Source organism: Aspergillus homomorphus (assembly GCF_003184865.1).
Source record: "Aspergillus homomorphus CBS 101889 unplaced genomic scaffold BO97scaffold_9, whole genome shotgun sequence".
NCBI classification, from domain to species: domain Eukaryota; kingdom Fungi; phylum Ascomycota; class Eurotiomycetes; order Eurotiales; family Aspergillaceae; genus Aspergillus; species Aspergillus homomorphus.
Window position 1 is genome coordinate 179,990 of NW_020291895.1, and position 25,102 is coordinate 205,091.

Consider the following 25,102-nt stretch of genomic DNA (forward strand, 5'->3'; position numbering starts at 1 on the left):
TTATATCGCATTAGTGCTTATCGGCGCTCATCGGACTACAGCATCCAATGAACAAACCGCAATACAACGGTCGAGCTCTAATGCCTACCTACGTATTCAATCCAATGGAGTCTAAAATGAGATTGCGAGCTTTAGTGAAATTTGAGCGGTATGTTCACATGTGTTTTGACGTCTTCCAAGGCCGAAATGACAGTTTTGCCTTCCACCGTCTACTAAAAGCATCACCACATTTTACCGCCCATCTCCTTCCTAGGATCATCAGCACGAAGATTTTTCTACTTTTTGAGAGGGAGAAAAAGTTGAGACAGGCTCTTCGGCTGCAGATTTCAGGCAAGGTAAGAGCCCATCATTGCCACCAGCCAGTGCACCTACTGCGAATTCCAACTAAGCATTTCAAAGTCACACAACCTTAAAAGGCAATTGAGATACCTTTCTTTGCCAAGAGCAGGTCACACTCTGCAAATATCACTCGTGACTAAGAATATAGTACCATCACCGATCAACCACCTATCTACGACTCTGGTCGGGGCTGCCATAGCCGATGCTTGCGCGGAGCAACCCGAATGATCACCATCGCTCTAGCATTCTGGGGCCTGGTGTCCCTTGGAATGCAACCGTCTCACAGTCTCAAACCGCGCCCACCCGCGCCCGACGTCTACCGGCCCGAAACGCTGGAAGCCGATCTTAACCTGTGTGACTGCGGGCGCAGCATCGACGAGGCCATGAGACGTAAATGTGTCTACGACTCTTTGGCAACCGCCTGGCTGCCTCCACATTGCCGTGATGACGCACTAACTGTGGAGTTTGACCGATCGGGGCCCAGTCCGGATGGCTCCTGGCCTTACTATGCGGATGCCAATGGCACCATTCCGATAAATAAGGCACAGATTGCCCTTCTCGGGGACGGCGAGCGAAGCTTTTGGAGCTTGCGTGACTGGCATATTGCTCACTGCTTGTTCTACTGGGAGAAGTTTATCCGGATGCGGGAGACAGGTGTGGTCATGGAACGACGGTTCGACACGGTCAACCATGCGCGGCACTGCAGGCGGTTAATCCTGAATCCATTATCATTTCATAAACAGCTGGTCGAGGTACCCGTAATGATGAGTTCCGGGCTGGAGGAGATGGGTCAGGGAGAGCATGAGCATACAAGGCATCATCCCGTAGAGAGTGGGCAAACATAGTGGTGATTTGAAACTATAAAGTAGTCGCTGCGTCAAGTTGATTGTCGCCCCTCTATTCGAATCCATATATTTGTGTGCCACTTTGCTTGTACGCTACATCGACGTTGAGGCCGCTTCATTAAATAGCAATTGAACAATCTATATTCAACTGACTCACAGGATATATATGTACTATGCAATGTCAAGTCGCTCTGTATGAGACCACTTTCCTTGATGCTAGTACACAATCCGGTCGGTTGATCACTAATACAAGGAAAATCTCCGTTAGTTAAAAGCTTGCTAAGACAAGGAAAGTCCATTGAAGTTGACATGCTGAGTCGGAATGGCGATACGGTGCGGCTTCGGCGCTCGAAACAGAATTTCCCAAATAGGCAAGTGTCGCTAAATGAACTCCGAGCGCTGCTGCCAATATCAATGACCAAAAGCCGGTTTGCATTTTGCAAAAGAATCAAAAAAACCGCGAGTGATTATAGCCAGCATTCCTGACAGAATGATCGTCGGGACCTGCTGGCCAGCCCAGGCCGATAATATCTTTGGCCCTCGCGTCGATGTCGCCTGTCGTGCCTTTGACTTTACCCTCTTGTTCGAAGACATCTCTTTTACCTTATTGCCGGCCGCATGCTTTCTGTTACTTTTACCCATGCGCCTTTTCTTCCTCCGACACGAGACCGTCAAAGTCAAGTCGATCAAGTTGGCGGTCTGCAAGCTGGTACACTTCCTGCCATGCACGTGGGTTGTTTATATCTGTAACTGTGGCTGACTCCAAGCAGTGCATTCTTGCCGTATTGCTTGTTCTCCAGATTTTGTTTACTGCCTATCAAGTCCGTTCTCTGGCCTTGTATACTAGGTTTTCTCTACCGGCAGCCATAGTTACCATCATAACAACTTTTGCCGCGTCCTACGCCTCCTTCCTGGAGGACCAGCGATCAGTGAGACCCTCGGATCTCCTCGTTCTCTATTTTTCAGCATCCAGCATTTGTAAACTGCCTCAGTTGCGCTCACTATGGCTTATTCCATCTACTTACGCCTGTCGATATCTATCGCTAGCCAGCTTTTTCTTGACTGTGGCGATTTCGATCCTTGAGTCGGTTCCGAAAACCCGTATTCTGCATCCCGAATACAGCGACACTACCGAAGAAGAGAAGAGCGGCTTCTGGAACAGAACCTTCTTCATCTGGGTGCTGCCATTCTTGCGTACGGGGTATGGAAAATCCCTTGAGGTCAAAGATGTGCCACCAGTGGACGCAGATCTCCAGGGACAATTCTCAGGGGCCAAACTTCGAAGAGCCTGGGATTCTGGGAGCAGACACCACGGTCATCGCCTAATCAAGGCTGTTTCCCGTGCATACGGCTGGATCTACATTTCCGCAATTCCACCACGTCTAGCGTACAGTTGTTTTACATTCGCGCAGCCTTTTCTGATCACGGCGGCTATTAACTACATTGGAGGATCCCCGGCATCTGAGCCAAAACCGTATGGAGCAGGTCTCGTCGGCGCATACCTTCTAGTGTACTTGGGGCTGGCGGTAGGTTACCATCAGCCTGATACATTGCAATGGTCTCTCATTAACGTTGACGCAAGGTGACGAAAGCCGTGTACTGGCGCCAGACCTACCGTTTGTTGACCAGGATGCGGTCTGGTCTTATAACCATGATCTATGACCAGACGCTCGCTTTGACAGCCGTTGACTTGGATGACTCGGCAGCGATCACTTTAATGGGCACTGATGTCGAACGCATAGTAGCCAACCTGAAGAATCTACATGAGGCATGGGCTTCAACGATAGAGATTGGAATTGCAATCTGGTTGTTGGAACGCGAGCTCAGTATTGCCTGCTTTATACCCCTCGTCATCTCACTGGGTATGAAATCTGCTCGTCTGTTCGTGTGTATGTTCCATGAACAATCACTGATCAAGCCTTCCAACAGCGTCCGTAGTGATGATGGTCCCCGTGTCAAGCCGATCTGGACAGGCGCAGAAAGAATGGATTGAGCGAGTGCAGAAGCGGCTCGCAGTGACTGCGACCGTACTCGGCAACATGAAAGCTGTGCAGATGCTCGGACTCAACACAGCCCTTTTCCCATTGATAGCACGTCTCCGTAAGGTTGAGGTCAAGACGTCAGCCCGCTTCCGAAAGTTACTTATCTGGCAAGTTGCACTCTGTAGGTATATGAAAGGGGAAAACAACATCAAGTCTGAAACTGACAGTCCGAGTATAGCCAACGTGCCCGTCGTCTTTGCGCCATTCCTCACCTTCACAATTTACGATCATAGCTCTCGTGCGGCACGATGCCTCTATTTTCTCTGCTCAAGCATTTACATCGCTCGCACTGATATCCCTTCTTACAGGTCCTCTGCTCATCTTTTGTCAAGTCATGCCTGCCATCTGGCAAGCTATCGCGTGTTTTGGTCGAATCGAACTGTATTGCGCGAAGGAGACTTCTTCAAATACGAACGATGAGCAAAAGTCCAGTCCACATCTTTCCGAAAAGTTCCCTCTCCTGTCATTCCAAATCGCAAGTATAGCGTGGTCTTTAGAAAAGGAGCCTGTGTTCCAAAACCTGAGTTGTGATATCAAGCGTGGGATTACGATGATCGTCGGTTCGGTTGGGTGCGGCAAGAGCACTCTGATTGAGGCCCTCCTCAACGACTACATGGTGAAATCTGGCTTCCGGATACCCTCATTTCAAGGGCCGCCTATTGTCCACAGACTCCGTGGATCTGGAACGACACTATCCGAAATAATATCGTTGGCTTTCAGAAATTTGACCAAGCATGGTATGACTTTACCTGTACGGCATGTGGCCTGCAACAAGATTTCCAGGCTCTTACAGACGGAGACATGCATCTGGCTGGAAGCGATGGCATTTCACTGAGTGGTGGCCAAAAGCAACGTATTGTGAGTCTTACGCCATTTTACTAAAGAAAATCATCACTGTTAAGCTTACTGATGAATGCTTTTCTCTCTCTGCAGGCACTTGCTCGAGCAGTTTACTCCCGGGTTGGGGTCGTGATTTTGGATAATGTGCTCAGCGGGGTGGATTCAAAGAACATCGCCCTAATCTCACGCCAGCTCTTAGGTCGAGATGGCCATTTCAGAAAGGCGGGAATATCAGTGATTCTTGCAACGACTACATGTGCGTTACTAATAATAGCTTTTGCGATAGCATGATTCTTGGTCTCCGGTCTAACATTTTCTTCAGATGAGCTGCTCCCTTTAGCAGATGGTATCGTGATAATGAACGATGGTGGAATCGAAGCTTCGGGCACATACGAGGAGATAGTGTTCAAGGACCCACAGATCATCGCGAAAACTCAGACAGCAGAAGAGCACGCCCCTGTCGCATCGATGGATCAAGTGATTTCTCCACCTTCGCTAGTCGAAAAGAAAGAATACTCCGGCATTACCGTTCAGGTAGCCGACGATGAAGGAACCATCAGTATCAAACGGCACGGAGTTCGGTCTGTGTACGCATACTATTTCCGAAGTGCAGGCCGCGGTCTGGTAATTGCTTTTTTGTCCTTCACTTTTGTCGAGGCGTTTTGCTCCAGCTTCCAGAGTAGGTTCTGCCTCATACACGAAGTTTTCGAGAGCCAGCTAACTTCCCTAGCAATATGGATCCAGTGGTGGGTGGAGGCAAATGCAACGTCTCCCAACCACCACTTGGGGATGTATCTCGGTGTCTACGGCATGATCTTCGGGTTGACGTTTCTTAGTCTCGTGGCTGGCTGCTGGTGGGTGTCCAAAAGGGCCTGGTTTTTTTCTCACTGATTCACAGTCTAGGTTACTCTTCGTTCGGTGTCTCAATAACACTTCACTGAGGATGCATTCTGACCTTCTTAGAACAACGCTTGGGTGAGGTATCCCATTTTCAAATCATGTTTCGCCACGCTAACTGAAATGGCCTGTGCTAGGGCATCAATAAGCTTCTTTCAATATACAGATTCGGGTTCCATACTCAACCGGTAAATGTTCCTGTCACCAAGGCTTTTACCACGATGTCTCTGACACATCCGCAATAGATTCAGTCAAGATCTGGAACTCATTGATATGATGCTACCCATATATGCTGTCAATTGTGCCACAAGTATAGAACTCCTCCAGAAGCATGCAGACAGACGCTGAGGCTGATTCGTTCACATAGATATCATGAACGTGTGCATAAATGTCATCATTATCTGTGTCATCGGCAAATACCTGGCAGTCACGATACCATTCCTGGGGGTCGTTCTCTTCTTCGTCCAGTCATACTATCTGCGGACTTCGCGGCAGGTGCGATTGTTAGACATAGAGGCAAAGGCACCCCTTTTTACACACTTTCGCGAAATTATGCACGACATCCCCACTATTAGGGCCTTTAATTGGCAGCCCCAGCTGCGACAGAAGAGCCATTATTATTTGGACAGGTCTCAAAGGCCCGTATACATGATGTACAACATTCAGCAATGGCTGACACTTGTGCTAGACCTAGTAGTCGGCATCATTGCGGTCATCTTGATTGCCATCATTACCTCTCTGCGCGATCGCTTCCAAGCTGCATCCATCGGCGTGGCACTCAATCTGATCCTAACGCTCAATCAGTCCTTGGCAAATGCAATCGAAATGTGGACCATGACCGAAACTTCCATCGGGGCTGTCACGCGCGTGCTCCGCTTCACTCAAGACACTTCCATGGAGGAGAAACAATGCGTGGCGGGGGCTCCGGCACTGCCGCATGATTGGCCTTCCAGGGGTGCTGTTGAGATTATGGACGTCACAGCTGGATATGAGTACGTAGTAATACTCTCCTTCAGCACGAAATCATCTATCATCATCTACATGATCAACGGACTGACATTGTCAATCCAGCCATTCGACCACCTCGGTCCTCAACAACGTAACTATGAGCATCCAGCCGGGCGAAAAGATCGCCGTGTGTGGCCCGTCCGACAGCGGAAAGACCTCACTGGTTATGGCACTGCTCCAGATGCTGAACACACAATCCGGAAGCATCTCAATCGACGGGCAAGACATTGCCCAGATTGCAAAGAGTACCCTCCGCTCGCGCATCAACGTGATACCACAAGACCCCTTCTTCATACCCGGCGCCACCCTCCGCTTCAACCTCGATCCCCACCAAGTTGGGGTAAGCCATGCGGCGCTGATCGACAACCTGGAGAAGGTGGGTCTCTGGGATCGGATCTGCAACATAGGAGGTCTGGAGATGGAGTTCCTTGCGGCAGACTGGTCGGTTGGTCAGAGGCAGTTGCTTGCCTTGGCGCGCGCACTAGTGCAGAAGGATAGGAAGGTGTTGATTCTCGATGAGGCTACGAGCAGGTAAGTCACTTCGACTCTCTGCACCCGAGCATAAAACACTGGGCTGATGATTTCGGTTTTGGTTTGTTTGTTAGTATCGATTGGGGAACGGAAGCGATCATGCAGGAGACTATCGAGAAGGAGTTCGCCGAGCATACCGTTGTTGCTGTGGTGCATAAATTACGATATATTCATTGGTTTGACCGCGTGATGGTGATCAAACACGGGAAGCTGGTGGAGAGCGCCAGTGCTGAGATGTTGCTGCAGAGGGATTCCGAGTTTCGGGAACTACATCTGGCTTCGGTTGGCGGGTTTGCTCCAGAATGTTTGGGTTGATGCTTTCACTCTGGCCCGATGACTGGTGGAAATTCAGTAAGTTGGAACATGTCGAACGCATGATCGAGTACTATCAGAAGGATGTCTTTGTAATCGTCTCTCTTGGCAATATACGCGCTAAGTCTACCTATCAATGATATGCATATTCTATGACTCTTTGTCGTTGTTCTTCGCTTGAATGGCTATGGTCCTGTTTGGTCTCCTGGCATGAGCGAAAGTAGGGTGTCCTCAGTAGCTGGACATAGTTTTCTGTTTCTAGACTGCATAGAAAAGTCATTATATATCTTTCTATTACTAGCGAGTACTGCGTTTTCTGTTTCTATCAGAAAACAAGTGATGGTTAGCAAGGGGGGAAGAGAAAACATCAGTCTTGTGGTATGGGCGCGGATGGTCGGATTAGAATTCGAGGAATGGACTTTTGGGAGTGGGAGCTTGTGTAGGTACCTAGTATGTCCAGGGCGGATGGGCTGTCTACGCTTCGTGAATTTATATGCTTGATGCATAGAATAGATCTCCTTTGTATTGCGGAGTGCTCAGGTCTACCTATTGAACCACTGTACTGATTCTGACTACTAGCATCGCATATGTTCTAGAAGAAAGAAGGTGGAATGTGAGAACTGACAGTCATCTTCCACGAACAGAACAGGAAACTGCGTCTCCTACAAACGAGCTTGACATCGGCGGAGAATCGAAGAAAGCATGATTAGATTCGTAAAATGGGGAATATGAAAGTACAATGCTTTCGCTATCATAACATCATGTCGAGACCCAGTAACATAACCGGTGGGGACTTAGTGGATCGTGAAGACGCTTGATTCGTCTAGGCCTTCTCGATCTGAGCCAAACAGTCCTGGAACTCGCTCCAATCCTTCATGATCACCTTGACGCCGAGGTCAGTGAGCACCTTGGTCATCTCCAACTGCTTGGCATCGCCATTGTAGCTGCCGACGTAGCCGATGACAGGGATGCCGGCGCGGATGGCACTCAGGGAGCCAGACTTGCTGTCCTCGATGGCGACGACCTCCTCGGGTTTCTTGTTGCGCTCCTTGAGGGCGTGCAGGTAGATGGCGGGGTCGGGCTTGGAGGTCGGGGTGGGGAGCGAGGTGGCGGCGCTGTAGACGGCGTCCTCGTCGAAGAACTTGTCCTGGCCGACCTTCTTGATGGAGGCCTTGACGCGGCGCAGTGCCGACGACGACACCACGGCCAGCCCGTACTTCTTGGACTCGTACAGCTTCTCCAGCTCGGGCATCACCCCCACGCACGGCTGCGCCTTGGCCTCCAGCTTGGCGATCACCCGGTCCTCCTCCTCCTTCACGTAGCTCTCCAGCTCCTCCTTGCTCATCTCGAACTTGTACTTGGCCTGCAGGGAGACCATCATGCCGCGGAAGTTCTGCCCCACGAAGTCCTGGATCAGCTGCTCCCCGGTGTACCGGTCCGAGATGTTGTGCTTCTCCAGGATCTCATTCGCCAGGTCGGCACAGGCTTCGAAGGCCAGCTCCTCCGACAGGACGAGCGTGTTGTCGCAATCGAAGAAGATTTCGGTGATCTGCAGCAGCTCACGATGATCAGCATGTGAGGGGCACGATCATTTTCCTGAACGGATGGGGGTAAACACTAACCTGAGGCATGATGGGCTGTGGGGTGTTTGTCTAGAAGTAGGCAAAAGTCTCCTATGAGGTTTCGAGGGAGAAGGACGAAAAGGTTGAGAGCAAGATGCGCGAGGATAGAGAGGTGTTTAGAGGAGTAGTAGGAAAGTGGTAGGCGGAGAGGAGAGAGTGTGTGTAGTGTGTGTTAGTGTTATGAGGGAGGACTGACTTTCTGCAAACAAAAACATGGAGTTGACGAGGGGCATTCACATAATTTAAATAGAAGTCAGCAGAGGGGTTCAGTCACCGGTGTTTACCAGCCTTTCCTTCCCCCACTACGTACATTGGAACTACCTTGTACTATTTCAAGGCACACCAACCAATGTTTCGTTTCTAGGCAAGAGCGGGGGAGTCAGTGAGATCATAGAACCACTATCAACACTGCCAGCCTTGTTTGGGTAACGCTCGGATGCCCCTCCGCTTAGCCCGGATGGGAATAGCCTCAGCCCCGGATGGAAGACCACAGAATCACTCCCAAGCTACGCACTGCAATCGATGAGATTCTATCTATATCATGCATTCACCAGCTCATTCCCAACCAGTGCCTCTCTCTCGGAGGCTTTGTTTGTAGTTCGTTTACCATCACTTCAGTCATGCCGTCGGATGTAAACCGGGTCAAACAACCACTAGCAAACAGTGTCAATCGCAATCCTTACCCCGGAGTGCAGTAATCCATTCTCTAGCGTTCGGAACCTCATGCGCATGGACGAGAAGCGCTCGTTGCCAAGAAATGGGACTACTACAATTATTCCCTCATGCTATACCACTACTGTCCCGGTGAGCCTAGGCATGTTGGTTCAAGTAGCATGAGCCACGCACGGGACCTGACTAACCTCGTACAATCGTCTACAGACTATCTATCTTGCTCTACACTCCATCAATGCTCTGAGCAATCAAGCAGCGTGACAGATGAAAACGTTTGTCGTGCATACTACCAATGCTAAGTAGCCGCCTCTTCCCCACCCCGCGCGCGTGTCCTTTCTTTGAGTTTGGGTTTTGCTTTCAGTGGCCTGTTGGGGTGCAGACGCATCGATCCTAGTAGCGTTGCTTGCATGAAAGCCCCCTCATTGTCACCTAAATGCTTAGGATTGACGGGCACCTGCTTTACTCCGGAACCTGGTCGTAAACCTGTTTGGTATCTTCATCCCCTCTCTTGCGAACATAACTGCTGTCGCCAGGACCAATCTCAACCCACCCGCGGAGCATGAGCTCTGCTTGATGGCCTGACTCTATGGCCGTGTCTTGCCGTGTCGCAGAGCAGCCGTCTAATTCGCAAGCACGTTCCGCCTACGGCTGTCAGTCTACACGGTGTCCAATGGAGTGGTTCCCATTGACGCCGGCGCGACTTCGCATGATGCATCCTGCGCGGCCGACTTCTCGATCTATTAAATCTTTCATCATGCAGCCGGAGGCTCATGAGTAACATTATCAGTGACAGATCATAATATTATATATCTTGCAAAGGGTCTTATTCCAGACACGTGTTTCCATCGGTATATGCAGTCTACTCGTTCTCCACGGCCTCAACAATGGCACCCCCGCTACCCTGGTCGAGACCGTCCAGAATGTTCATATCCTCCTTGCTGATTTCGAAGTCGAATACATCGGCGTTGGCGGCGATGCGCTCCGGAGTCTCTGACTTGGGCAGGGGAACCCATTCCTTCTGCAATGCGTAGCGGACCAACACCTGCTGTGTGGATTTGTTGTACTTCTGTGCCACTTCGACCAGCGTAGGGTCGTTGGCCTTGTAGTTGCGCACGAGCGGGCAATACGATTCGACAATGATGCCGTTCTTCTTGCAGTAGGCATCGATCTCGCGTTGTTGGCACCAGGGGTGGAGCTAGATTCATTCAAAGGACCGAGTCAGTAACAAGAACCTTTCGTCACAAAGTACTGTACCAGGCACTACCCCGGAGCATCGCAACTCACCTCAATCTGATTGACGTGCGGCGGCCAGACCTTAGCAAACGACTTAAACTCCTCGATGTGCTTCACGCCGAAGTTGCTGACGCCGATGGCCTTGGTCTTGCCCTCCTCCAGCAGGCGTTCCAGGGCCTGCCACAGCTCCTTCCGGCCCGCCGAGCCAGACTTAGAGCTGTGAATCAAGAACAAATCGACGTATCCATCCTTGCCCCCGATTTTCTCGACACTGGCCACCAGCTTCTCGTAGGTCGCCTCCGGCGACCCCGCAGGGCTGAGGATCTTGGTGGTCACGAAGACGTCGCTGCGGGCCAGACCCGATGCGCGGAGGGCGTCGCCCACCTCCTTCTCGTTTCCATAGAATTGCGCGGTATCAATGTGTCGGTACCCGACTTTTAGGGCGTGGGCGGTAGACGTGACGCATTTGTCGGCGTGGGAACGGTATACCCCGAAGCCGAGGCGGGGTATCTGGACGGAGGAATTTGGGAGGGGCAAGAGATCGGTGATGGTGTATTTGGACGACATTGTTTCGGTTCTTGCTCGGCTGTGAATTTACTTCCCGAATCAAAGATGAGAGATTCAAGAAGCTGATATTCGCTTTTCTATATTGAATCTTGCGTGATTATGAATCAGATAAGCGGTTGGGAGGGAAAGAGAATGGGATGGAAGAGAACGCTCGTTCTAGCTGGTTGGTGGTGAATGCTTTCCGCCGCGGGCCCCCATTCGACCCGGATGATATCATCACGCCGCCGCGGGCGCTAGCCTCGTTTCTGCGATGGTGGCATCCGTCCTGACCTTCTTGCTGCGTGAAGAATCTCGCTCTCTCTCTCCGTGTCTTCGGTGTACGGTCAAACCCATGTGATGGGACAGTTGGGCAGTATCCTCTGCCGTGCAGGAAATCTATCAACATCTCGGTAATCCTTCTCTGGGCTGAGAGACCGCCACCCCTGAGGGACCCTGGCCTTCCGGGCGATGAAGATGTTCAATTTTACCCCCCATCCCCTCACAGATCAAGCCATGATCCCGGCCGACAAGAAGCCAAGAGCCTACGGCAAGGCGTAGTAGGGTATAGCAGGCGGCTGTTATATGCATAGCAGGTTATTAACACCATTTGGGCAAATCCCATAACATTGCCATAGCCTACGCAGACACTAACCTCCTCTCGCTGGTATTATGAGAAGAAGGCCAAACAATACTGAATTGAAATCATACAATGGCCTTTCTTTCCCTGTGTATCAAGTGCCGTACCACAACTTAACATCTACATCTCAATCGATCCATCGAGTATAGTCACAGGAGATCACAGATCTACGTTGCCGGATCCTTCGAAACAGACAAGGCATGCGCTAACAATGGAAATAAACATGCCGACAACAGTTCCGACTCCAAAGAGGATCGAACCCCTCTCTCGAGTGGACAGCGGCGCTCCGATCAATTGACTGGATGTGGGTCGCAAGCACAAGATGGATTCCGATCAGCGTTTCGGAGAAAGCCATTGCTAGAAACCCGATGTTGGGAATGTAGGGAGTATGTGTATGGATGAATGCATGAATAGGGATTGCGAAGCCGGGACTGTGGTCTGGATGAGATGTTTATAGAAGAAATTCATCGGGCGTCTTGTTGGGTTGTAGTCTATCAACTCAGTTATCGGGGGAGGGGCAACAAAGTGGATGTACTCGTAAAAGTTGACTCGGAAATGAGAATCTGGAAGATTTTCTGTGGTGCTAAAAACAGAAACTTGAGGAATGTCAATTTGGATATTGGCCAACCACAGCCGTCGACTTGGAGCTGTCAATGGCGAGTCATAAGAATTTGTTATCAGAGTACTACTATTGTACTACTAAATAGGTACCTGAATCTCTCTGCCTGATGCTACCTGACCATCTGTAATCTCCTCCAAGTCTTGGGGGATAGTTATGGCAATAATGTAGAATAGTCCTAGTCTGGGTCGACCGGTAGCTGCCGACTGGTTGAATACTTTCCACCCAGTGATTGCTGTGGGGGGAGGAAAAAGAAGGGGAGGGAAACCGACCATCTGTTGACAACTTGACATTGATTGAATGCCAAACCAGTAAAGCTGTAAGCAGCCCCTTTATCTGTTTCCGGGAGTAATCGAGGCGCTGTATTGTTCGAACTATCTTTCTCGTCCAACGGTTTGCCTCATTCTTTCACTTTCCTCGATACTACTCTTACTACCTACCTACTTACCTACTCCTCCTGCATCCCAACCACACCACTAAACCCCATTCCAGCGAATCGTGTGCTACAACGCTCACTTCTAATCCCTTAGTGCCGCGGGCCTGACGATCTGCCTCTTCCATTTAAGTCGCTCGGATTGTCAACGAACGGAAGCGCCCCCTTCCCCATTCCCTCAGCTCCTCCATCGAGTCTTGTCCGGCAACAGACAGCAGCAGCCGCCGCTCACTCAAAGTCCGTGCTTCCCACCTGCAAAAAAACGCTCGTCCCCGCCCACGCCCTGGATGATCACTACCTGCTTCAGCATTCACCATGTTGGCGGTTGAGAAGCACTGGATTAATGTACAGCAGAAGACCTTCACAAAATGGTGTGTTTCCTACCCTTAAAGTTGTTGGGTGACCACGGCATGCCTGCGAGAGAACCCCTCTCGGCGCAGATCGGGCATTGCTACTGGGGTTTCTTTGTTCACTTGCTCTCTACCCCGCCCACCAAAGGTCGCATGGACTGACAAAGCGCTTTATTTTCCTGTAGGCTTAACGATAAGCTGAAGGTCCGCAGAATCTTTATCGATGATCTAGTCGTCGACCTCTCCGATGGCGTGAGTCCACCTATCCATACCCTTTCCGATGCTGCACGGAGGTCCTCGGGCAAAAATACAGATAGAGATTACGGGATGAACTGGGATTGTTGACACCATGCGAAACCGTTCTAGGTCATCCTTATTCACCTCCTCGAGATCCTCGGCGGCGAGTCGCTCGGCCGCTACGCTTCGAAACCCAAGCTCCGTGTGCAGAAATTCGAAAATGTCAACAAGAGTCTCGACTTCATCAAGGGGAGGAGAATCCAGATGACCAATATTGGCGCTGAGGATGTGGTGGACGGCAATAGAAAGATCGTGCTGGGCCTGATCTGGACTCTGATTCTCCGATTTACCATCAGTGACATCAACGCCGAGGGTATGACCGCAAAGGCGGGTCTCCTGCTTTGGTGTCAGCGCAAGACTGCTTGTTACGAAGGCGTCAAAGTCCGGGATTTCTCGACCAGCTGGAATGACGGTCTGGCCTTCTGTGCGCTTCTGGACATCCACCGACCGGATCTGATCGATTTCGAGGCTTTGGATAAGAAGGACCACCGCGGAAACATGAAGCTTGCCTTTGACATTGCCTCCAATGAGATCGGCATTCCGGATCTACTGGATGTTGACGACGTCTGCGATGTCGCGAAGCCGGATGAGAAGTCGCTTATGACGTACATCGCCTACTGGTTCCACGCCTTCTCGCAGTTGGAGCGGGTGGAGAATGCGGGACGTCGGGTCGAGAAGTTCATCAACAACATGCATGGTGCCTGGGAGATGCAGAATTCCTACGAGCGAAGGATGAAGGAGCTGCTGCGGTTGATTGCCGCGCAACGCGAGGCGTGGAAGACATCGTCCTTCGAGGGTACCTACAAGGACGCAAAAGAGCAGGCCCATCAGTTCTCGCTGTATAAGAGGAACCAAAAGCGCCAGTGGGTGGCCGAGAAGTCGGATCTTGCGGCTCTCCTAGGGAATATCAAGACTAAGCTCAGCACCTATCGTCTCAAACCTTACGAACCCCCCGCTGAGCTTAGCCTGGAGGTCTGCGATGAGCAATGGGAGGGCTTGACACGCGACGAGCATGAGCGTAGTCAACTCATCAACGAAACAATTCGAGATATCAAGAATGCGCTCCGCCGTTCCTTCGCGGACAAGGCAAACGACTTTGCATTGACGCTTAAGACGCTATCCCTGGCTATATCCGGTCTTGATGGCGATGTAGAAGACCAACTAGCCCATGTCCAAAGACTCAATGACAATCTCCCTCCCCTCGACGCCTTTCTAGATACCATCGCGGCTTTGGACGAGCAGTGTGCGGAAGCCAACATTGAAGAGAACGATTGGACGACATACACCTTAGATGAACTCTCCTACGAGTTGAGTCTGGTCAAATCGAGCATCTCAAAGAAACTGGCTTTCCTCGACAACCAACTCGTGGCCCGCAACATGACTAACCTGACTCCCATTCAGCTGGAGGAATTCGAGTCGGTCTTCAGACACTTCGATCGCGACTCCTCCAATACACTTCTCGAGCTCGAATTCTCAGCCGCGCTTGCAAGTCTTGGTCTTGTGTACGACGAGGAGGAGATGCACCAGGTTTACCTCGAGACATGTGGCCCGGCCCGGTTGGCTCAGAACGCCGGTGTCAGCTTCGAGCAATTCATCCATTTCATGGTTAGCGTGGTTGAAGATCAGAATTCCGCCGAGCAAGTCTTGCAGAGTTTCCGTGAAGTTGCCGATGGCAAGGTATGTCCTTTCCTTTCTACTTTGCCTGAATTGTCCCGATCTGCTTCGTATGTGACTGACGATCCGCAGCCGTATGTGACCGAACTCGATCTACGCCACTCCCTGATTCCCGACGAGGTCATCGACCACTTGGTACAGACGATGCCACCCCACCAAGGCCCCGACATGCAGGAAGATCGGGATCTTCCCAAATACGACTACATCAGCTTCATGGGCAAGATGATGGAATACAGCAACGAAACCCAATCGAATACACCTGCCAACGGTGAAAGCTAATCACTGCGTTACTTCTATTGTTCCCTTGCTTCTTCTTATTGCATGATTGGCTGCATTGCACACCCGGTGTTCTTCTGTTTCCCTTTCCTTTTTCCATATCCATATGCTCTTCCGGACATTGCTGTTGAAGGTTGCGATCGGTGTTTTCTGGAGCACAAAAGGGAGGGTATCACGGTTCGTTGTCATTCCAGATATGTACAGTTTTCTGTCTCTGTGTGGGTAGAAGTAGGCTTTTTTACTCTGTGCTCTTATTAAAGGCCTGAATAGAATGTACTGTAATTGTTGCAATCCTGCACGGGCCCAATAGGAGTATGCCTTGAAAGGTACATCACGTGTCGGAGTCTGGTCCGGGCGGTCTGGACAAGGCGTCTCGAGACGTCCCGGCCTGGATTCGATCTGGGGCTGCAGCTTTCGCCGACCCTTCTCTCTTCTCTCTCTCTCGATCTCTCCCTTCAGTGTCTTCAACTCTCGCTCATCCCCGCAGTGCAGGCGCTGTTATTTGTTGCCTACTATCTGTTTATCTTTATCTCCCATAAAAGACTCCTATCTCTTCGGCAGCTTTAAAAATGGATCGCAGTCTCGACGAGATCATCGCCGAGCGTCCTGTAAGTCCCCCGTGATAAACTAGCCCAGTATGCGGGCTGCGGCTTGGACTCGATTTTCTCTCTCTCTTCATTCGAAAGTCTGCTAATACGGCTTTCTCCTCGGTGTAGCAGAAGCAGCAACCTCAGAATCGTGGTCGCCGTCCTCCGCAAGGTCGTCGCCGTGATGGCGTAAGAAAGGTATAACCACCCTCCATGGCTTTCCGGCCAGCACTTAGCCTCTAACTATCGCCTCTAACTGCATTATCAAATAGGTCCTTCCTCCTTGTCTCCTTCCGAACTATACTCGCGCATCATGATAAGCAATACTCGCTGGCCTCGTAGCACCGTCTCGCCCAGACACACGGCCACGCTGCGCTGCAAAAGATGATGGAGCTGTGTTTACACGAGTACTTACTGTGACTTTCGAGCTGACCTTGTCTCTTCATTGCGACCACAACAGTCTTACAGAGATGATCGCCCGGATTTGGATCTGTAACTGCACCCTTCTCCCTCTGACCGTGGTGGCGGCTATTGCTTCATCAAGATGGTGTGTTCGCTAACCTGTTGTCTCCGCACCTGTAGCGATTGGGTTCATGACAAATACGAAGACGACAGAGATGGTGCGTTTTGACTTCGACTACTCCTTATCCTCCTCTTTCACAGTCACTGCTCCGACTTGCTGGTGTTACATGATCGGTGGGGAACAATTCTTACCTCGAATCCTTCAGCCCGTCCTTCCCGTGCCCCTCGACGCCCGCGCGGTGACCGCTACTCTCCCGAGCACGAACAGTACGTCCGTCCTATATGTCCATCACAGTCTTCAGTCCGATTGACATTACGTTAGCGCATCTACCGGAGCCAAGCTCCGCGTTGAAAACATCCACTACGACATTACTGAGAGTGATCTAGAGGTAAGCCGTTGCTGCAACCATCAGCTGCCCCTCAGGCCTATACGTATCTAATCTGGGATCTTCCTTCGTTTAAAGGATTTATTCACCCGCATCGGACCCATCACCAATGTCTCTCTTGTCTACGACCGGGCCGGTCGCTCCGAAGGCCTGGCTTTCGTCACCTACAACCGTGTCAGCGACGCGCGCACAGCTATCAGCGAGTTTGACGGTGCCAACGCTAAAGGTCAGCCCATCCGGTTGACGCTCATTGGCAGTGGTAGCGGCGGCGGAAGACGGGACCGCAACCCGTTCGATAACGTGGAACGTCCCAAGGGCAGTTTGTTCGACCGTGTGGAGCGGCCCCGCGATCGAAACGCTCGCAGCCTGAGTCCCGGCAGCAGAAGCGGCAGCCCCGACGGTGGTGCCCGGCGTCGTCGCGGCCGTCGCGGCCCCGGTAGCGGTGGAGGTTACCGCCGCAGCGATGTCACCAAGCCGCCTCCCGAACACATCGACAGATACGTCCCCGGTCAACGCTCCCCCGCCCGCAGACCTGCCAACGGTGGTGGTGGTGGTGGTGGTGGTGGAAGACGTCAGCAGGGTGAGCGTGATAACCGTGGTGGTGAGGGCCGCCACACGGTCAATGGTCGGCCTCGGAAGACCCAGGAGGAACTCGACGCCGAGATGGACGACTACTGGGGTGGTGCGGCTAGTGCCGGTGCCGGTGCGGCTGACAACCAGACTGTTCCCGACGAGCCGCAGCAGATTGCCCCTGCATCCGCCGCGGCGGCTGGGGATGACGATATTGATATGATCGAGTAAAGTGTGCTTGGAAACAATTCGCTACGTTTAACTGTTGCGCGAGAACGGCGTTGGGTGACAATCGCTGCTTTGTGTAGTTAAAATCTAAGAGAGAAACTTGGTTTGTCGGACAGACACCATCTACAAACCCCGAACAACAAGCATTTGAATATCGATTGTACGGAGTCTGGGTAGGTGTAATGATGAAGAATATTGAGGATATCTCGGGCTGAGTGGTTTGGGTTAGGATATACGCACTTTTCGTTTGTTACTGCGAACCTTGCACCGATAGGGAATCTATCACAATAGAATGGATCACTTCTCCATGATTATGCTTAGCAGATGGTCCATCATGCATATTGATAACTCGTCCTGAGCAAGTCTGGCCCATGAGGAGCAAAGTATTTTCATAGGTAGGTAGGCAAGTAGGTAACATATTCTGTGTAGTGAAGAGCAACTATGATATGGAGATGGACAACTAGAGGCTAAGTATGACCGGCCCCGTTCACGGAGAGGTTGCTCCAAGAGGGTGTGCACCGCGTTATATACCTGTGAGACAAATCTCTCGCGATCTTTCTTTCCCTCTTCTCTCAGACCCCTTTGACCAATCGTGTTCAGGATATACGAGGTCAATCAATCGTCAATTGTGGCCATCCATTCCTATGATTCACTATGCATCATCATCATGCTCTTCCACTAGCAATCCCTCCCCACACAGTCCTGGTCCGTTTTCCGGGGCTGAGGCATATGTAACCTAGCTTTCGGGGCTGCGCTGTAGGCTAGGGGCTCATCTAGGCTAGTGATTTTTAGGGGGGGATAAATTTCACCGCCAGAGACCGTAGGGTTCACGGCATGCTTTCCAGAGTTTGATGGTTCCGTCCTCGCTTCCGGTACCGTAGAGTTTGCCGTTGGGGGAGAAGCTTACGGACCAGATGGGGCCGTGGTGGCCTTTTTGGACTTCTTTTGGAATATTAGCGCTATGCTATTTGGAAGGGGATTGGAGGGCATGGGGAACGAGGGGGGGGGAGGGAAAAAAACGTACCAAGTTCTTCACCAGTCATCAGATCATACACGCGAGCCCAAGTATCGTCAGCACTACCGGTGACCAGACGGCTCGTTTCTTTGTTGACGGCCGCGCTGGCGACCTCGTACCGGAAGTCGATCTTCTTGAGCAGCCGCCCCGGATTCAGCCCATCGAACAGATACACCGATTTGCCGGCCGCCACCGTCAGGATGCCTGCGTCGTTGGGGCGCACCGCCAGCGTGTTGAGCTCGCAGCTGCCGATCGGTCCGTCCACCGTGTATTCCACCACCGGGTGCCGCGACCGCAGGTCCCACCACCGGATCTTCCGGTCCTCGGCGGCCGTCGTCAGGATGTTGTAGTCTTGGTTCCACACGATCGACTTGATCGTGCCCCCGTGCACCCCCGGCCCGATCTCGTAACTCGTTACCGCCGCCGCCGCTTGGCTGGTTTCTGTGCCTGATGGCGCGCTGGGGAATGTTGGCGAGGAGCTATTGCTGTTACCCCCGCCACCGCTGCTACTGCTGCTGCGCGTTAGGTCGAAGATACGCAGCTTCTTTTCGAAGCCGCCTGTCGCTAGCACGCGGGGCGACGGCTGCAGCGGGAATGCTACCGCGCGGCAGATGTGCGAGTGCTGAAGCGTGTGCAGGCATTCGCCTGTGTGCGTGTCCCAGACTTTGCTGTTCGAGCAGGTTAGCTCTTGGCCATGAATGCGCAGGGATGGTGCGGGCTAGGGGGAGACTTACGCGGAGAAATCGGCGGCGGCGGTGGCGGCGATGGTCGCATCCGTCGAGAGACGTGCCTGCCAGACGGCACCTTTGTGGCCGAGGAAGGTTCCGATCCTGTTGGGGAGACATTAGTTGAGGGTTCGCTCGGAGTTGGTGGTTGGACGAACCAGTCACCCGTGATACCATCGCGCAGCATGGGATTGTTATCTGCAGGTTGTTGATTAGCTTGAAGACTTAATCTGTTTGGCGGCCGAGCCCTGCGCGGCGTACCTTTGCATGCGGAGATGAGATAGTACTGGTCATCTTCGACGGTGGAGGAGAAGTTGATATGCGGCACGGGACGAGAATGTCCGTGGCATGTTAACGGCACGACTTTCGGGATATCTATGCGATTTGTCAGTTATCATCGAGTATGCAAAGATAGAAGTATCGAGCCTTACCGGCTGCCATTTTGGATTGCTTTTCTGCGCTTTGTTAAGATAGATGCTTGGGGTATCGATTGTCGCAAATCAGTTTGCAGGCGGCCGTTAATGTTATGTGATGGTTGATTGATTGATCGTCTTCAACAGCAGATACAAGCTGTCTAGAAAGGCATACAATCGGAAACCCGGAGATGAAATTTTAAGCAGAAGATGAGAGAGATGAGTGGTTGTAAAAATACAGAAGAAAAATCGTCGATCTCGTCAAGTCATCAATCGGCCCAAACAGTGGGGGAGGGTAGGGTGGGAGGTTTCTAAGAATGATTGGAAGTGCAGCAAGAGGAGAGGTGAAATTGTACAATCGCGCACGGAAGAAGTTCACGGGGAAGTGAGAAGAGGTCTGTGCTTCTGTTCAGGTCTACAAAACACAGTTGAGAGGGACTGTTGAGCCCGTAGGGGGAAGAAGAGTGAGGAGCGATGCAACTGGTGATGTTCTCTTTTTTGATATTCGCAGATCGCCTTACAATTCCCTTTCCATCCCAAGGCTAAGCCTCTTTGGGTTTAGACTAACCACACGTGAGGACCCTCGAGAATCTATTGGCTGGGGCTTGGAGATGCAGTCAACAAACAGTTTATCATGGATACAGTTGAGATTCAATTCTATAGGAGAACAGCACATACCTTGATTCATACTCCAATACTGAACTACGCCTGATCTGGTGCTAGCTGTTATTTATTCAGATTCATCGCAGAGAAGTGTTGACCCCTTGTAGTCTGGTGGGTAGAGTTTGTATTCAATGTCATGCATTCACAAGTCTATTATGCCCATACCTCTCTGCTTCTCATCTTTGTATGCTACCAGGGTGATCAAAAATATTAGACAATACTATCAGCATAGTATAAACCAACACCCCTGCCTATAATCTGCCAATGACTGTTCTCATCGGCTTATCAACCACATCCCGATTCTAGCAACTTCTCTTCCCGACACCAGCTCAGCCACCGCCCACGTGATGACCGCGGAGGTACCGTAGCCTCCTTAGTTAGTCAACGGGTAGTTAGCAGCTCCCAGGTACTACCAAGTTAACTCAACCAGGAACCACCAGGGTGCAGGTCTGGAGGTTGATCTTTGGACTATCGCTGTCATCTTCTCATTTTCACCACTTCCCCTTCCTCTCCCCTCCACCCCACTCTCCACATAATCTCTTCAACTTCGCTCCCCTTGATCTAGTACATCAGTTCATGTATGCCTGAGTTCAAGATCTCCGCTTCTCTGGAGGGTCACGGCGATGATGTAAGAACGCCCCCCTCCGGCTGTTAACGCTGACTCTGGCCACACCCACCCTCCCTATTTTGGCGATCGTCGACAACTGACCACTTTCTCTTTTTCTCGATCTCAATAGGTTCGCGCTGTGGCCTTTCCCAACCCGAATGCCATCTTCTCAGCCTCTCGAGATGCAACAGTGCGACTATGGAGACTAGTGTCTACCCCGCCTCCGACGTATGACTACAACATCACCTCTCACGGCTCGGCCTTCATCAACGCCCTAGCATACTACCCACCCACACCCGACTTCCCCGACGGGTTAGTCCTCTCCGGTGGACAAGATACAATCATAGAGGCGAGGCAACCGGGCAAAGCCGCCGATGATAATGCGGATGCTATGCTCTTAGGCCATGCACACAACGTGTGCGCGCTGGACGTCTCACACGAGGGTGGATGGGTGGTAAGTGGTAGCTGGGACTCCACAGCCCGACTCTGGAGAATAGGCAAATGGGATTGTGATCTCGTATTGGATGGTCATCAGGGAAGTGTCTGGACGGTGCTTGCTTACGATAAGGATACAATCATCACTGGTAGGTACCCAAGTCAATGACAATGGTCATTTTGACACACTGCTAACATCATTAGGCTGCGCGGATAAGATCATCCGGATCTTCAACACGTCGGGAAAACTCCTGAAAACTATCAAGGACTCTCAGGACGTGGTGAGGGCGTTGTGCAAGGTCCCTTCTTCCCACCCCTCCGGCGCGCACTTCGCGTCTGCAAGCAACGACGGAGTTATTCGACTTTACACTATACAAGGCCAACTCGTCGGAGAGCTTCATGGTCATGAAAGTTTCATTTACTCGCTGGCTGCCTTGCCTTCCGGGGAGCTGGTCAGCTCGGGCGAAGACCGGACGGTGAGAGTGTGGGACGGCATGCAGTGCGTGCAAACGATTACACACCCGGCGATCTCGGTCTGGAGCGTCGCTGCTTGTCAGGAGACTGGCGATATAGTCACCGGAGCCAGTGATCGAGTCACGCGTGTTTTCACCAGGAGCGAGGACCGGGTAGCAAGCGCGGAAGTAATCCAGCAGTTCGAGAGGACAGTCAAGGAATCCGCAATTCCGGAACAACAGGTCGGCAAAATCAACAAAGAGCAACTTCCGGGCCCCGAGTTTCTGAAGCAGAAGTCAGGTACCAAGGATGGACAGGTGCAGATGATTCGTGAGACTGATGGTAGTATCACGGCTCACACATGGTCATTGGCATCTCGGGAGTGGGTTGCCGTGGGCACGGTGGTGGATTCTGCCGCTAGCAGTGGACGCAAGATTGAATACCTGGGACAGGATTACGACTATGTCTTCGATGTCGACGTCGAGGACGGCAAACCGCCTCTCAAATTGCCATACAACGTCTCTCAGAACCCATATGAGGCCGCGACGAAATTTATTCAAGATAACGAGCTCTCTATGAATTACCTCGACCAAGTTGCGCAGTTCATTGTCCAGAACAGCCAGGGTGCCAGCCTTGGCCAGTCTAACCAAGGCCCGACCCCTGCGGGTGCCGACCCTTGGGGACAAGAAAGGCGTTACCGTCCGGGAGAGGGGCAAGAGACGCAAGCAACTCAGCCACCACCGGCTCCAGAGCCCCGCCCTAAAGTCCTTCCTCAAAAGCAGTATCTGTCGATCAAATCCGCGAATCTCAAGGTGATCGCTAAGAAGCTACAAGAACTGAACGAGCAGCTTGTGACGTCTGGATCGAAAGAGCTGTCATTGAGTCCATCCGAACTCGAGACCGTGGTTTCTCTTTGCACCCAACTCGAATCGTCAAGTCTTAACGGATCGCCTATTGCAGGAACTGGTGTCGTCTTATTATACAAAGTCGCAACACTCTGGCCCACCTCAAGCAGACTCCCTGGTTTGGATCTTCTTCGATTACTTGCGCCCGCCACCCCCGCGGTGGCCACTGCAGACTACGATGGGAAGGATCTCATCTCGGGACTCCTTTCTAGCGGCGTGTTCAACTCTCCCTTGAACGTCAACAACGCTATGTTATCGGCCAGAATGTTGGCGAATTTGTTTGAAACGGAAGCGGGTCGCAACTTGGTGATGAGCCGATTTGACGATATCTTGACTGCCATCAAGTCTGCCTTGTCGAATAGCGGATCGACACCGAATCGGAATCTTACAATCGCCGTCGCAACCCTCTACATCAACGTCGCCGTATATCTGACATCCGGAGGGAACGAAGTAGCCCCCGAGTCGTCAGAGAAGGGGCTGGTGCTCCTTGCTGAGCTCACGCAGATGCTGCATGGTGAGAAGGACTCCGAGGCCGTCTACCGCAGCCTTGTCGCCTTAGGAACCTTGGTCGAAGCGCTGGGCGAGGAGGTTAAGGCCGCGGCGAAGGAGGTCTACGACGTGGGTGCCCTTCTCAATACGATCTCGAGCTCCGGTCTTGGGAAGGAGCCGAGAACCAAGGGCATCATCGGGGAAATCAGAGAGGCGCTGTCGTAGGGTGGACAGTTGGCTCGAGGACATTTTTACATGTGTTAGACGGAGACTACCTGCTATTTTATATTCGTAGGGATTATACATATTGGTTAACGATAGCGATGCACACCTGCATGAAATTAAACATTGACTCACGGCTGTCAAGCACCTCTACCAGAGCACATACATGACATTTCGTTTGTCCTGCATCGTAGCACAAAGGGGAACAGGGAGTTGCTCCTTGGAGGTTCTTTATGAATTTCTTCCCCCTTCCCTCTTCCTCAAGGGTTTTTCAAATTCCTGAACCCTTCCCCTCCACTACAACGCAACCACCTCTACCAATTGAAAGACAACCTACAATCGCCCCTCAGCATCCACCCCGACCTCCAAAACCTGATCCACCCCCTGATACTCCGGCACATCCAACCCATACTTCTCCGCAATGGGCTGCGTCAAAAACCGACCCCCAACAAAATGCCGCCCACGGTAGAACTTCACGCACGGCTTCGGCGCCGTCAAACTGATCAACGCCTCAGGCATGAACCCCGCCCCGGGGCCTTCCTTCGGCGGTCCACTCTCGATATCCCACGAGCTCGGCGCATCGACACTCAACACGGGGATCGTCGCCGCCTCCATCTGGCTGATCACCTCCGGGAACGGGTCCCGCAGCGGCCCACCGAAGGAGAACCCGAATACCGCGTCCACGAGCAGGTGCGAGGATTTGATGGCTACCGGGAGGTCTGTCACGAAGGGGATGGAGAGGTTTTGGAGTTGGGTTTTGAGGCGCTGGATGGTTTGGGTTAGTTGTTTGTGGGGCAGGTGGTTTGGGCTGAGGTGGGCATTGGGGGCTTGCTTACCTGGTATAGCTCGTTTTTGCCCTCCTTTGGGTAGTAGATGCTTGGGGTATAGCCGTAGTGCGCGAGGTGACGCGCTGCTACGAGGCCGTCGCCACCTGTTTATCTCGGTCAATTTGGGTTTGGGAATGGGGTATGTATGAGGTATGCGATGTGCGATATGGCTATGGATATGTGCCGGGCGTGCGCTTACCGTTGTTCCCCGGGCCGCAGATCACGAGAATGTTCTTTCCCGCGCTGGGCGGGTGCATCCGGTATACTGTTTTTTTTATCTTGAGTTAATAAGGCTGTTGCTGCTGGGTATCTGGGCTGGTTTGAGTTTGGTGAGAGGTCATTTGAGGGGATGCGCACCGGCTTGGGACACTGATAGTCCGGCTAGTTCCATCAGTTGGTCCAGAGAGAAGCCCCCTGTTTCCATGAGGTCCTTGTCGAGGGAGGCGGCATCTTTGGAGGAGAGGGCCTGTTTTGTCGTTGTCTAAGCTTCTGGTCGCCGTGATGGTAGCTATGGCTGAGCGAGTAGCTTACCTTCAAGGACATTTTGGCTGATATAGTAAACTTTCGGAATGGGGCCGTGAACGGGTTCCGCCTTAGGATGCGGGAGAAGAGCATACAAGATTGTAAATCAATGGGATTGAATACGAATCTGAGAGGGGGCTCAATGGGGTAGGTAGTCGATTGGGCAATGTGTAGGTGAGAAGAATTAAAGCTATAGCTAGGAGATTACTGCGTGGTGTTGTAGATAAGTGTGCCATCCATTGCATTGCATCATTGTTATCGATATTCCCCACCGTCCGCCGCTAACCCCAATCTGGTCTCTATCCGGATAAACCAATCGTCCGGACACGCTGGAAACTGCCGCGGAGTCGGAGGTCGAGG

At 51.9% G+C, this 25,102-nt stretch overlaps 9 protein-coding genes across 9 annotated transcripts; 5 read left to right on the plus strand and 4 right to left on the minus strand.

Moving 5' to 3' along the window:
* Window positions 1-512: 512 nt before the first annotated feature.
* On the plus strand, window positions 513-1,184 carry BO97DRAFT_340758 (uncharacterized protein; the record flags this gene model as incomplete). Its single annotated transcript, XM_025691612.1, has 1 exon — window positions 513-1,184. A coding segment is annotated over one exon (672 nt), but the record flags the coding sequence as incomplete, so codon positions are not given.
* Window positions 1,185-1,674: 490 nt separating this feature from the next.
* BO97DRAFT_422683 (putative multidrug resistance-associated protein) lies at window positions 1,675-6,817 on the plus strand (the record flags this gene model as incomplete). Its single annotated transcript, XM_025696814.1, has 16 exons — window positions 1,675-1,893; window positions 1,955-2,710; window positions 2,767-3,046; window positions 3,114-3,347; window positions 3,405-3,464; window positions 3,535-3,842; window positions 3,896-4,084; window positions 4,160-4,322; window positions 4,389-4,745; window positions 4,797-4,920; window positions 4,970-5,041; window positions 5,101-5,151; window positions 5,209-5,273; window positions 5,331-5,955; window positions 6,035-6,502; window positions 6,577-6,817. 16 exons carry the CDS (start codon window positions 1,675-1,677, stop codon window positions 6,815-6,817), a joined length of 4,212 nt encoding a protein of 1,403 aa, XP_025553409.1.
* Window positions 6,818-7,341: 524 nt separating this feature from the next.
* On the minus strand, window positions 7,342-8,777 carry BO97DRAFT_386740 (HAD family hydrolase). Its single transcript, XM_025693548.1, has 2 exons — window positions 8,437-8,777; window positions 7,342-8,363 (listed from the first exon to the last, which is right to left on the minus strand). Exons 1-2 carry the CDS (start codon window positions 8,443-8,445, stop codon window positions 7,638-7,640), a joined length of 735 nt encoding a protein of 244 aa, XP_025553410.1. The 5' UTR covers window positions 8,446-8,777; the 3' UTR covers window positions 7,342-7,637.
* A 706-nt stretch (window positions 8,778-9,483) lies between these two features.
* On the minus strand, window positions 9,484-11,072 carry BO97DRAFT_404242 (aldo/keto reductase family protein). The gene is made up of 2 exons (XM_025694923.1): window positions 10,393-11,072; window positions 9,484-10,303 (listed from the first exon to the last, which is right to left on the minus strand). The coding sequence occupies exons 1-2, from the start codon at window positions 10,906-10,908 to the stop codon at window positions 9,968-9,970; spliced, it is 852 nt and encodes a 283-aa protein (XP_025553411.1). The 5' UTR covers window positions 10,909-11,072; the 3' UTR covers window positions 9,484-9,967.
* A 1,529-nt stretch (window positions 11,073-12,601) lies between these two features.
* Window positions 12,602-15,450, plus strand: BO97DRAFT_404243 (alpha-actinin, sarcomeric (f-actin cross linking protein)). The gene is made up of 4 exons (XM_025694924.1): window positions 12,602-12,947; window positions 13,112-13,178; window positions 13,293-14,900; window positions 14,970-15,450. The coding sequence occupies exons 1-4, from the start codon at window positions 12,892-12,894 to the stop codon at window positions 15,174-15,176; spliced, it is 1,938 nt and encodes a 645-aa protein (XP_025553412.1). The 5' UTR covers window positions 12,602-12,891; the 3' UTR covers window positions 15,177-15,450.
* A 146-nt stretch (window positions 15,451-15,596) lies between these two features.
* BO97DRAFT_404244 (putative RNA binding protein) lies at window positions 15,597-17,604 on the plus strand. The gene is made up of 7 exons (XM_025694925.1): window positions 15,597-15,781; window positions 15,890-15,958; window positions 16,221-16,252; window positions 16,343-16,380; window positions 16,489-16,549; window positions 16,605-16,671; window positions 16,747-17,604. The coding sequence occupies exons 1-7, from the start codon at window positions 15,743-15,745 to the stop codon at window positions 17,467-17,469; spliced, it is 1,029 nt and encodes a 342-aa protein (XP_025553413.1). The 5' UTR covers window positions 15,597-15,742; the 3' UTR covers window positions 17,470-17,604.
* Window positions 17,605-17,844: 240 nt separating this feature from the next.
* On the minus strand, window positions 17,845-20,094 carry BO97DRAFT_386753 (WD40 repeat domain-containing protein). Its single transcript, XM_025693549.1, has 6 exons — window positions 19,638-20,094; window positions 19,468-19,581; window positions 19,365-19,404; window positions 19,216-19,311; window positions 18,491-19,149; window positions 17,845-18,408 (listed from the first exon to the last, which is right to left on the minus strand). The coding sequence occupies exons 1-6, from the start codon at window positions 19,645-19,647 to the stop codon at window positions 18,272-18,274; spliced, it is 1,056 nt and encodes a 351-aa protein (XP_025553414.1). The 5' UTR covers window positions 19,648-20,094; the 3' UTR covers window positions 17,845-18,271.
* A 604-nt stretch (window positions 20,095-20,698) lies between these two features.
* On the plus strand, window positions 20,699-23,542 carry BO97DRAFT_441737 (WD repeat PLAP family protein). Its single transcript, XM_025698199.1, has 3 exons — window positions 20,699-20,910; window positions 21,020-21,473; window positions 21,529-23,542. The coding sequence occupies exons 1-3, from the start codon at window positions 20,863-20,865 to the stop codon at window positions 23,394-23,396; spliced, it is 2,370 nt and encodes a 789-aa protein (XP_025553415.1). The 5' UTR covers window positions 20,699-20,862; the 3' UTR covers window positions 23,397-23,542.
* Window positions 23,485-24,962, minus strand: BO97DRAFT_386758 (NADHX epimerase). Its single transcript, XM_025693550.1, has 5 exons — window positions 24,752-24,962; window positions 24,578-24,686; window positions 24,420-24,485; window positions 24,230-24,324; window positions 23,485-24,158 (listed from the first exon to the last, which is right to left on the minus strand). The coding sequence occupies exons 1-5, from the start codon at window positions 24,833-24,835 to the stop codon at window positions 23,727-23,729; spliced, it is 786 nt and encodes a 261-aa protein (XP_025553416.1). The 5' UTR covers window positions 24,836-24,962; the 3' UTR covers window positions 23,485-23,726.
* Between the last annotated feature and the right edge of the window lie 140 nt (window positions 24,963-25,102).